The following is a 12937-nucleotide window of genomic DNA, read 5'->3' as shown; positions in this document are numbered from 1 at the left end:
AGACATCATGAGGTCAGTTTTCAACATGCTTGGAGATATTTCTACACATGGAAGCTACTGAAATCTATGCCCAAACTAGGAAAACTAAAAAATACAAACAGACATATATGCACATTTTCATAAAACATAGATTCATACACCACATCGTAACTCAGACCTGTTAGAAATAAATTTATATAGAGCTAGAGAGAACAACACAGCTGAACATACTATATATGTGCACATACAGATGCTAACACCAATATATTAAAAATATATGTGTGTGTGTATATACATGCAGAAATCTGAGTCAATGCATGAAAATATATATTGGCTTCATCTGAAATTGCTTAATGTTAAAAACTTTTAATTAACTTTTGAGTCTTTAATCCAAGAAATATTAATACTTACTAAAGGACTGGATTGTGTAAAATACTATGGGAAGCACTTTAAAGCCCCAGAATGAGTATGTGCTTTGCTGCTTTTCTTTATTCAACTTTTAGTCAATTATGATAATAAAAAGAGTAAAAATAATTAAATATGTATTGAGAATTTACAATTATTATCCTGAAAATAACCTTATGAATTAGATACTCAAATTACATCTATTTTGCAGACGAGGAAGGTGAGGCACAAAGAGGTTAAGACACTTACTCTAGTTTTCATAGCTACTTAGAGAGACGTCCAGCAACTTCATCACTACATATGTGGCTTCTGTAATGGTTGAATTATACACATTACAAATGGCTATTAGTATAGTGACTTTTACAGTCAGTGTGTTTTATAGTTATTTTTACTTCTTGTGCAAAGCTGAGAGCATTCTTCACTGCATTTGCAGTTCGCACTGTTACAGACTTTTATAACTGCAAAAATGTATATAACTATGAAGAAATTAAAACTGAAGATGTTTAAAAACATTTAAAAAAATAATGTAGAATTGATGAAATTTTTTGCTAGACAGAATTTACCACTCTTTGAGTTTTTATTAAAAAATAAGGTGGTTAAATAAAGTCTACCTTTGGATTTAACAATGCTATGGCCTTAACATTTCAGTTCTAGAACTTGGCCTTCAACTAGCTATATTATCTGTAAGCAGCAAGAACATCTTAGAAGGCATCTCATTTCTTATATAGGTTTAGGCTTCTTTGGCTTAGGCCACAGAAACCAACAGTCTACAAGTGTTGACTTATCTAGTTCCTGAGAAATTATGACTTAGAGTGTCCTTGGGAAAGTCACTAGAAAGACTTTTATTATAAACCTATTTCCTGGGAAACCACATGCACACTTCAGATTCTCTTCCTCGCATATTTCTGGTTGCTTGGCAAGTCTAAATGGATTTGCCTAATCACGACTTCCTATACATGATTAGCCATTTTTTTCTCAACTGACTGCCTGTACACAGACAACCCAGCTGCTTGCAATGACCAAATCTATCACTGTGAGGTTAGGGAAATTTTTATATATTGTTAAGAAGAGACATTCTAAATCAGTAGTGCATATTACCCAAATATCCCTTACTGAAATACATGGCTATAAATCATCAGCCAGATGATTCTAATTGAATATTGGGAAGGTTAGTACTGCTATAAAGAAAAATCACATACATCAAAGATCATCTCAGAATTAGTGATTTGTATAATAGGTGGAATAAACATAAGGGTATACATTGGAAAACTGTAAATATAATTCTACCACAAATTATTTTTTCAAGGAATCCCTTAACATTGCATCTATATAACAAAAAGGAGTAACACTGTTTACCTTCTGTCCCATGTACAAACAAATAAACAGAACCAAAAATAATCCCCAAACAAAAATGGTCTGGGGCATTAAGAATGTCTATAAAATAGATCTACTAAAGGCTTATAACTGTTCAAAATAGCTAAAGTATCCATATTCATGATTTTTATATTAAAGACTATTGGTAAAAGTGAGAAAGTCAATTATTCAGGTACTTCCCCAACTCCAGATATTTCATAAAAAATGGGAAAAATTCAGAGTATTAACAGGGTTTTCAGACAGATGTTTTCCAGTTCTGCCTCCTTTTCAGAATCTCACAGTCTTCTCAACATGTCCAGTAGAGTCCCCATAGGGGTTCCTCCACAGCCTTCCCCATCTCACAAATGGCACCCCAATCCATTAGATTGCTCTATTAGAAGGACCAATTAGAGTATGTCCAAGGGCCTCAACCTTGTACATACCCCACATCTAGATTACCAATAAGTGGCATCACATATCTTCACCATCCATTTTTCTCTACCTTCTCCAAGTGTCCCCTAACTGATCTCTGTTCCCACTCTTGCCCCCTTCAATGCATTTTCTTTACAGCAGTTGAGTGATCTTCTAAAAACAACAAATTTGACCATATCACATGCTGAACATGTTGCAAGAACTTCCCATTGCACTTGACATAAAATAACAAATCTGTAAATACGGTCAGCTGTACATGATCTGGCCCCTGCTCACGTTGACAATATCATTTCGTGTCATTCACTATCTTGTCATTAAACTTCGATCACAACTGACTTCTTTCAGTTCCTGGAAGGTACGAAGATCTTTCCTACACTGGGGCCTTCATACACACATGCTTTTTACTTCTGTCTGGATACTCTCCTCCACTCTTTGTCCAGCTAACTTCTAGTTTTATTTGTATTTCAAAGTTTAGCTTAAGTGGCACTTCCTCAGGGAAGTCTTCTTTGACCCACTATTTAATTCGTGCCTCCTTAATCATTTATGCTCATTCATAGCATGTTTCCCAATTTATATTATAGGTGTTATCTACATCAGACCATAATCTTCCTGAGCAAGAATTCTCTCTGTTTTCTTTGTGAATCCTCATTGTCTGGGTTTGTGTCAAGTCCACAATAAATACTTAATAAATATTTGTTGAATCACTGAAGAACTAAATTAATGAACACATTCAGTTAGCTCTGTATTATATACTCATAATTGAGGCTAGTTAGCCCAGTTGGCAAGAGTGTTGATATTTACTATTGAGAATGCCCACACGCTCAGTGAAGGGAAGATAAGGGTCTGAAAGCACATATTAAATTTTAAATTCTCTGGAGCATTTTGGATCTCCTGATTAAGATGAATCACATCTTCCTCTTTGTTCATTTGGAATCATGGCTCAAGTTCAACCACAGAGCTGATTTCATTCTGTCTAGCATTAAAGTGAGTTGGCTTTATGTCTCTCTCTCGCATTAGAACTTTCTAATTCTCCCATTAGAAGCACATCTGATTCATCTTCATTGTCTCCACTGCATAAGAGTTTCCATGGCATGAGTTAAACATTGACAGAAATTAAAAAAAAATATATCATCATTCACAAATAAAGAATAAAGGTGCCAAGGGAGGTTAAGACTGCAAGGTATCATCAGATTTAGCGTAGAATCCAATTTACTCTGATTCAGCACTTCCTGCGTTCAAGGCACAGGGAAAGGCATCAGGGATTTAAACAGTGACTAAAACAGTTTCTTTCTCTGTAAATCAATAAGCTCTATATAGAGAAACAAATCCCCATCAGTGATCTTTGTATGGTGACAGTACAAAAAAGTATGACTGACTCAACAGAATCCCAACAGGACCAATAGGCCCACAGCCCTCTACAGGAATTTGGCAGGAGCCTGCTTTCAGGGATGTAAAGTTAGCTCTACCAGTTTCCTGGTTCTCCTTTCCCCAGTAGAAAAAGCCCATCACCCATCAGCTCAGTGCTTTGTGACCACCTAGAGGGGTGGGATAGGGAGGGTGGGAGGGAGGGAGACGCAAGAGGGAAGAGATATGGGAACATATGTGTATGTGTAACTGATTCACTTTGTTATAAAGCAGAAACTAACACACCATTGTAAAGCAATTATACTCCAATAAAGATGTTAATAAATAAATAAGCCACACACACACACACACACACACACACACACACACACAAAAAGCCCATCACCCATATGCTGCATATTTTCATTGGGTTATTGCCTTGGTATTCCTGGTCGATTAATGCTCACTGGTCCCCACATCTCACTCTCTTTGTCCCAGGGCAATTCCTGCCCCACTCCTGGCTCAAAGGAGAAGATAGTTCAGACAGAAGTAAACCAGCTAGGGTCCTAATACCAAAGATAGAGATCCCAAAAATATGTGTTCCTGATAAAATTAAGGAGTTTTGGCTATCGTTTCCCTAGAACCTTTAAGTGCTCTGCTGAGTAGCTGGAGGTCATCGAGTGACTCAGCACTCGATGACTTCCTAATGGATGGTAATGCTTTGCTGAGTGCTTACAACTAGTATGTGCCTTAAGGCTGTGCTGAATAATTGCTGTTAACTGAATTGTAGAAATATCTACTTTATTTATATATAGTATATCTTTTTAATCGAAGTAGTGGGATGCTCATTTGGTTTAACTTTAAAGCACATGGGAAATATGATGTTAGTACATGTGTAGGATAGAAGGTCTTTTCGTTCATATCACCAGACATTGTGGTATGGAAATACTTTACTTCCTTTCTTCCCGCCTACCTCCCCCAGAATTAATTCTGTGATTTTAACGCATTTGAATTTAACTCAGGAGGGATCCTTGATTATTTTATTAGATTACCAAACAACTGTAGCAAAGGCTGAAACTATATGGAGCAAACTACAAATAACATGTATATACTGTACAGTTAATATTTGTTGTCAATTTGTGCCAGCCATTATTCTAAGCACCTTATGTATATTGACTCGTCTAATCCTTACAACATTTCTAGGGGCAAGTGCTATTACTACCTGCATTTTGTAGATGAGAAAATTAAGGCTCAGAGAGGTTAAGCAATTTGCCCAAGGTCAAACGGCTAGTGCGCTGCAGAGCTAGGATTCCAACTTAGGCACTTTGGCTCTGGAGTCTGCACTCAACCAGCAAGCTTTTCTGCTCACCACTTGCCAGCTATTAGTTAAATGTTTAATTCTCATAAGCCCAATGGGATGCTACCATTATGATTCCCATTTAATAAGGGGGTTGGTCTAACCAACGTCACTCTGCTAGTAAGTGGCTGAACCAGGCTTTTAAATTCAGTCCTGCCTGACTCTTGGGTCTGAGATCTTAAATACCACCCACCACTACCTCGCAGAGAAGGTGGTGTGCTTATTTGTAAATCACATATAGCATTAGAGATTACACAGATTTTAAGGGAAAGAGAAATAATTTACTAAAAGAGTATAGTGACTCTGTAGTCAAAATCTTTTAAAATATTTAAAATACTCAAGCCAATTATTTGATTTTTCTAAAATATTTGAAATACTGTTAATATTAAATGTCATCATTCTGAAGAGCAAAGCTCAAAGGACTATTCTTAAAAATTAATATAATGATTCATCTTACTGTTTATGTGATTCCCCAGGGTAACTGCAATTACCTCAAGAGATTTGTGAACATTTCAGAAAAATAAATTTTAACTTATTTTGACTATTGCAAGTATAAAATGTTATGTAGTACTTGAATACAACAGATAAGAGTATTATAAATTCAAAACAAATCACAAGTGTCATAAAAATATAATAATTATTTCAGGATAGGCTATTTCAATTATTATTTTTCACATTACTATTTTACTAAAGGAGGGAGGTTACCATTTACATTTGAAACGTTAGAAAGTATTAACATGCCAGCTAAGTCATGATGATACGGTAAGATTAAAAATTTATAGAAAAATGTAGATGGTTGTTGTTATTGTTTATAAGAAAATTTCTTCAGAAATCTATCCTTTCCTTCTCTGAGTTCATATTTACAGTATTGGTTTCTTTTACTCTACGTAAAAACCTACCATTATCATAGGATTTCAAAACTCATGGTAAACGCTGAATATCAGACAATAAAAGAATGGACTACATAGATGGGTTATGGCATAATCCTTAGCCAAATAGGTTGTCACTGGTGTTCTATTGTGAGTTATTTATGTGTCTATTACCTTTAGGCCCTTTGAACAGTTTGATTTCCACAACAGTCTCCAAAATGGGTCGTCTTCTACGCACGTACAGCCGAACGATAGACCCTGCTTCTTTGAGCGCTTCCACTGCTTTACTGTGGGAAACCTCTGACACATCCACCTCGTTCACCCGTAAGATACAATCATTGACCCTGAAAGAAAGGAAAAGAGGCAAAGGTCAGGAGTGGCTAAGAGAATTTCTGAAAGAATCTTATGAGTATCTAACCTTAAGATGTGGGGAGGCAAAAGGTATAGGCAATTAAAAAATATTTATATTTGGAAGAAATACTTCAAATGAAGGAAATCAAGAAAACCTTGAACTCCTCAGCCTTCACAGTTTTCCCAACATTGACCACCCTACTGGTCAGGTCCCATCCTGAACTCCAGTCCGCTCTGACTGGGACAGCATCACATAGGGGGCAGTTAGAAGGACACATATTTTAAGGTCTCTGTCAGTCACATCAGCATTTTGATTGGTTTTAATTGGCTTGACTGAGGGTTACAATTTGAGTGGTTCTCAGAACTTACTCCCACAGACTATATAGACATAGCAAATGTAACTTTATAAATTAGTTTTTCTTGAATTCTTAATTTACTAGCTATAAAAGTAATATATAATCATTTTAGAAAATCTGAAAAATATAACATGTAGAAAGAAAAAATATATATACATGATTCAATCATCTGAAATAATGTTAGCTTTCTGGCAAATTATCTTCCAGTGTTTGTTTTTCCCCCTCAAATTCATTTCACGATATTATAGGGCTTAAAGTCCAGATTTCACAAAATTCAAAGAAAATCTCAATCCTTGCCCTAGGTACTTTCTTTGAAAACTAAGAATTATGACACGGCCTACATTAGACTTTTCCTTTTTGCCATTTTTTTCATGGGAAGGAACAAGCTGCTTTTGCATTAAGCTTTCTAGATACTTTATAGTTCATAGTGGCCATGAACTGTAAATCTCTTTTATATTCACAATAATAATTAGTGAGATATTAATAATGGTTAAGGGTGTAAGACTTGAGATTAGAAGTTCTTCCCCTCACTCCACAGATCCGTTCTCGTGTTCCCCATCCCAGTTCGCTGTGTTGCTCAGAGTAAGAGATAAGGGGCTACCCCTGCTTCACCCCTCCTCCCACCACCCATCCGGCTCCACCCGTGAAGTACATCTACAGTACATCCAGGCTCCTCACCTCCAGTGCTACCCCCTTGGCTGAAGTCAACGTCATCTCTCACCTGAACTACTTCCACAGCCTCCTACCTAGTCTCTCCGATCCTCTCTTGTCACCTTCCAACTCATTCTCCACAGTGGCCAGGATAAAGTGGACATGGTTGGTTGCCTAACCCCCTTCCATTCCATTCCCCACTTCCTTCTTCCAAACAGTGCCTGAATTTGTTCAGGTGATCTATTCTTCAGCAAATTTTTGTTAAATGAACGAAAGAGCAAGTCTAAGTTCAATTATTGGGCCCTCTATTTCCTAAGTTTGTAAACATTGATAATTTTTTTTAACTTCTCTAAGCCTCCATAGTCTCATCTATAAAATAGAATAGTAATACCTACGATAAAGACTTTGGGGAAGATTAAATGTGGTAATGTACATATAAGTCCTTAGCACAGACCCCAGTATGTAATAAGCACCTAATAAATGGTTGTTATTGGTAGCAGCGCACAGTTTGTTGATTTGTAATATTCTTAACTATTGGATTCCTTCCATAGTCTTGTGGCATAAGGTCTATTACCCATATTACACAGATAAGAGTTGTTCCAAGTGGTTAAGTTCTTTGTCTAAAGCTGTCAGCAATTTGATTAGAGATTGGATATGATCCTAGGTCTTATTTCAAAATTTGTTCTTTCCTCTTAGGACACATACATCTAATGTGATGAATAGTTTCATGTATGTTGTGCACATCAATTTAAAATTATAACATGGTAGTGGAAATATATAAAAAGTATGGGAAGAATTTTCCTCTCTTTTTTGTTCATAACTTTTCTATACCTATTTGTGGAACTGAGTGATAGGATCTCTTGGCTCAATAAGAACCCTGATTAGCTTCAAATTCTTGAGCTAGAACAATCTCACTTACTAAGATTCAGTGGTGTCATTTCATCATAACAGATGCTATGGCTTTAATAGGTTTATACAGACATTTCCTCTCTGACTGACTAAAAAAAAAATCATGGAAAACTACCAATTAAAATAGTTTTGAGAATGTAGGCATCACGGGTGCCAGCCGCCCTGCAGCAGCTGGTCCTTTGAGAGTGGGTAATTTTGTCATCTCATGATAATGCAAAAACATAATGTTTACCATCACCCTATGCTCAGCATACTAATCATATATTAAAACACTGCTTTCCATAGAAGGGAGTGGCTGACATTAAAGAGAAAATTCTGGATGCTCTATCTATTCAAACTCTACTAAATTTTTTCCTTTTGTATACACTGGAATCCTTAATTGTCAAATGCTGGGGTGAGGAAATCACAGCCTAAATCAGATGTTTTTTTCTGAACATGTGGACAAAGTAGGCAGCTTTAGTGCACTAAAAAAACCCCACCGGACTAGCAGTCAGGAGGTTTGGATTTGAGTCCCAGCTGTGTATCAGCTGTGCGACCGTGGTCACTTCATCTTTTTGAACTTCAGTTTCCCATGAATAGAGAGTAAGCATGCCTAGAGTTAATGAGAGGAGTAACCAGACAGATAAATATATGGATGTATGCGTAAACTGTAACGTACCATATATGAGAGAGTTGCAGCTATTGATAGGTGAATCAAAGAAGCTGTGCTCAGAATTTGTTGAAAGGTAAATAGGATGGAAATGGAAATTTTTAAAGGGTCTACTATGTGCCATATATCATTTTAGTGACTTCACTTATTTGCTTGTGTTTAAATCAAACCATTTATAAAACATAGATCTTATTTTACAGACAATGAAATCTTATTGACAAGGTCACAGTGTTGGTGAGGGCAGCAACACGATTCCAATCTAATTTTGTCCTTTCCTGGAGCCCATGCTGATACAAAGTTACTCAGAGTTGATTGTTTAAAAAAAAAAAAGAAAAAGGGAATGTGAGGGGAGAAGTTTATATTCAAATTCTTAAAACAGAAAAGAAAGAATATCAAGCCAAACTAGGGAACTCAACTTTCCTTCCTCCCAATCACTTGAAATAGCATTTGGCTAGAGGGTCATGGCTATTTAGAATTAATTTGCTTTCTCTACCAGTAGATAATCTCCATGAGTAAAGGCAGCACTGGAATTCATTCTGAAACATAAATATACCACTAGCTTCAAACTCAAATAACACTGTTTCAGTGAAGAGTGAAGTCTTTATCGTATTTCTGAGACACTGTATTAGAAAGCCATTTACATACAAACTTTCTCCCTACTGTACCCACGTAATTAAGTTGATGGTTTCACTCTTTCAGGGCTTGCTGTTTCGGATATAAGTCTACAATATCCTTTTTGTGGACCAGTATTGTCCATGAAATTAAAAGATTAATTTTAATCTTTTCCTAGTCGTAGTTCCTTTGGACATTCTGGTACATTTCCTTGCAGAAAATATCTTTGAAACAAAAAGTACATTTCATCACTAACATGTCTACAGAATCACATCTAAAATTTGCACTAAGCAGGCAATTCCCTGGCGCTCCAGTGGTTAGGACTCGGCGTGTTCACTGCTGAAGGCCTGGGTTCAACACCAGGTCAGGGAATTAAGATTCTGCAAGCCGTGTGATGCGGCCAAAAGAAAAAAATTTGCACTAAACACATATTCTGGAATATGATATAGTATCACTGAAAAGTCAACTAATACTTAAAAATTATTTGTTCTACTTTGAAGATATCTAAAATAACATGTAATATCTACTCTCATTCATAGGTATTGTAAAACAAGATTTGTGATTTTATACATTTTTAAGGATGTTAATTCATTAAAAATAATCACTAAATGCTTGTGTTAAAATTTTTTTAAAAAAATCTGTTTATTATGTATTAAAAAATAGTGGGAGGAAAGGTAAAGTTTCAGCTCTGGTCCTTTGTGGATGTAGAGATTATGGATTTCTTTTTTTTCCTTTTGAAAAATATTTATTGAGTATAAATAAATGTCCTATACATTAAATATCAAGAAATATTCATTATTGATTACAAGTCTGCTGTAATACTGAAGGAACCACAGAATCAAAATAGCCACCCATGATACAGTAGTGATAATTCCATTCCAATATTGGACACAGTAATGATTTACTCACAAGACACAACAAAACTCACCAAAAAAGGCCATCACTTTAACCAACCTATAATACCACAAGAGAAAATGGTTTTGAATCATAGTATGGACAGTCCCACTAATCTCGTCTTTGTCATCGATTTATCAGGTCAATTTGAGATTGTGGAGAAACGCTGTCATAGAACTTAAAGATTCCCATTTCCTTGGTTTTATTTCAAAATTACTATTAAGGAATGAAGTTATACATACCTAATGATAATTTTAAGTAAGTTAGTCTTTGATAAAAGAAAAGGAATAAAAATTTAGTATGAAGAAAGCTTCCTTCAAGCAATGAATCTCTTAACGGAAAAAAAATGAAAGCAATGTAATTAACTTTTCCTCCAAAGAAAGGAAAGAAACCTAAATCTGTTATGGCAAACTTGGAAAGATAAATATTTCCTAGTCCCAGAATATGTGTTTATTTTACATGATGTACTTGAATGATGCAAGTCTATGAAGCAGGGATCTGTGGCAATCCGAATTCACCCACCAGGACTCCATCCTTATTCTTTGTCTCAGTGGGAACACCTTCTGGAATTGCAGGTGCAGCTGCTGCTTCATCCAAATAAGAACTGTCTTTATCAGCCAGAAGCTCATCGCCCAGTGCATCCAACTCTGCTTCTAGGTCATCTTCATCTAATTCTGGGGTGCCGTAACTACGACTCAGTGTTTCTTGGATTTCATTTGCATCTTCCATCATATCCTCTAGCTGGTCTTGTAGATCCTCAGTCTGGTCGATTTTCACTTGCTTGTATGCTTTCTTCATTTCCTTTACACCCAGTTTCATAGCATCAACCGTGGTCTTGGTGTCCTTCAATGACTGGATGATGTAATTGGCTTGTTCCATGTTAAATGACTGTTGGGCAAGACTGTCCCGCTGCTGCTCATACCTTTGCAGGACCCTCTCTCATCTTCTTGATCTGATCCTTATACTTCACTAGTTCAGCATCCAGCCGAGAAACCTTCTTGTCAATGGATTCTGCCCTGCTGTCCTCCGTGCCAATGCAATTAGTTAGTCAAGCTGGGCGGCGGAGCCTTGGGTTTCGCTTTCCTGAAGAATAGGTTCATCTTGGGTGGCCACGAAGAAAACCCAAACGTTTGAGCAAAACCAGAAATGGAAGCAGAGTCACCTCCGCCTCCGACTTGACTTCCCGCCTTCCATGCGCAAGCGCAATGTGCCTATTCGGATGTTTTAAAAAGCATATTTCTATTTTTGTTTCTTCCAAAAGTTCTATAATGGACATACATCATCGCAGAGAACCTAAGAACATGGGCCTGGGAGCCTTGGCCACACCTAGACACGACTGGGATCTTGTCCCAGCTCTAGAACTCAGGAGCTGCGTGACTTTGGGCAAGTCACTTGACATCTCAAAGCTTCAGCTTTTGCATGTGAAAATAGGGATAATAAGATTGCTGTACGGATTAAATAATATATGTGAAATATGTAGTACAGTGCCTGAAAAATGGTAAGCTATTATAGTCATGAAAAAAACAAGAACAATTTGCATGAGAAAGGATGTGGAAAGACTATAGTGTAGGGAAAAAAAATTCTAAAGAGACAGAAAGGAAGAGAGGGCTACCATCAGGTACTGAAAGTATTTTTGAAATTTTATATGGAGAAGAGAGAAAGAGATGCAATGAATGGGACTTGGGGGAAGAAAAATGTAAAAATAAGGCTTTTAAGTAAGTCTTGTTTTGTGGAGTGTAGCTTTATTCCCCTTTCATCTTCCCTCTCCCCTACCATCAAGAAAATAGTCAGTTCTAATATAAACTATAGCTTTATGGTAGCCTTAGAGAAAGCTTCTAAAGATCAGCACACTTGGCAGAATTCGCACCAGCTCGGGCCTACTCTGTCCTTGCCCCACTCCACACCTGTAAACACATCCAGTCACTCAGACCGCTCAAGGCTTGATTCAAAAGGAGGCTTTAGGTCACAGGTCTACAGCTTAATTTTGAAACTTACTGGTTATTAAGATGGGGTGGGTTGGGGTCTTGATTGGCTTATTCTTTATTGTCTCCACTCAGTCCTACTCTCTTTGGTCAAATAGATGAATTAATTACAGACCAAAGGGCCACATCATGGAGAAAGCTGATCAATGTTTAATGTGCTGGATGAAATGTAATAATGCATTATCAAATGGAAAACACTGGCTGGGAATTATACTATCTGTGCTTAAAGAGATCAACGATTTATAAAAATCAGAATCTGTTTAAAAAGAATAATTGCATAGATTTTATGTGAACTATAAGGATACCAGAAAGGCTCTCAAGGTTAAGGTAGCAAAAATGCCTTACTTTTCTTTTATTCCTAGAGTCACTAAAGGTAGGTTAAGAACAAATAATAGACACTCAAAAGTTTATTTAAGAAAAGACAGGGCTTCCCTGGTGGCGCAGTGGTTGAGAATCTGCCTGCCAAGGCAGGGGACACGGGTTCGAGCCCTGGTCTGGGAAGATCCCACATGCCGCGGAGTGGCTGGGCCCGTGAGCCACAACTACTGAGCCTGCGCGTCTGGAGCCTGTTCTCCGCAACAAGAGAGGCCGCGATAGTGAGAGGCCCGCGCACCGCGATGAAGAGTGGCCCCCGCTTGCCACAACTAGAGAAAGCCCTCGCACAGAAACGAAGACCCAACACAGCCAAAAATAAATAAATAAATTTAAAAAAAAAAAAAAAAAGAAAAGACAGATGCTTTACATTACCAGAGAAAAGGAAAAAACAACACAACACACACACGCACGCACACACA

General features: G+C 37.0%; 1 protein-coding gene and 1 pseudogene across 20 annotated transcripts in view; both read right to left on the bottom strand.

Annotated features, from left to right (window-relative positions):
- The window catches only part of DLG2 (discs large MAGUK scaffold protein 2), a 2066111-nt gene that overhangs the window by 582803 nt on the left and 1470371 nt on the right, over positions 1-12937 (bottom strand). For all 19 annotated transcript variants that reach the window (XM_082410132.1, XM_082410117.1, XM_082410128.1 and 16 more), the window contains one exon: positions 5914-6083. In XM_082410132.1, coding sequence (XP_082266258.1) covers positions 5914-6083 — 170 coding nt within the window. The remainder of the gene's footprint in view (positions 1-5913; positions 6084-12937) is intronic.
- LOC309636766 (charged multivesicular body protein 5 pseudogene) lies at positions 9986-12548 on the bottom strand (annotated as a pseudogene). The gene has a single exon. The product of its transcript is annotated as a charged multivesicular body protein 5 pseudogene (transcript).

This window comes from Balaenoptera physalus, assembly GCF_965194825.1.
Source record: "Balaenoptera physalus genome assembly, chromosome: 10".
In the NCBI taxonomy this organism is placed as follows: Eukaryota; Metazoa; Chordata; class Mammalia; order Artiodactyla; family Balaenopteridae; genus Balaenoptera; species Balaenoptera physalus.
Note: the sequence above shows the minus strand (reverse complement) of the source record. Positions and strands in the feature narration are given on the sequence as shown.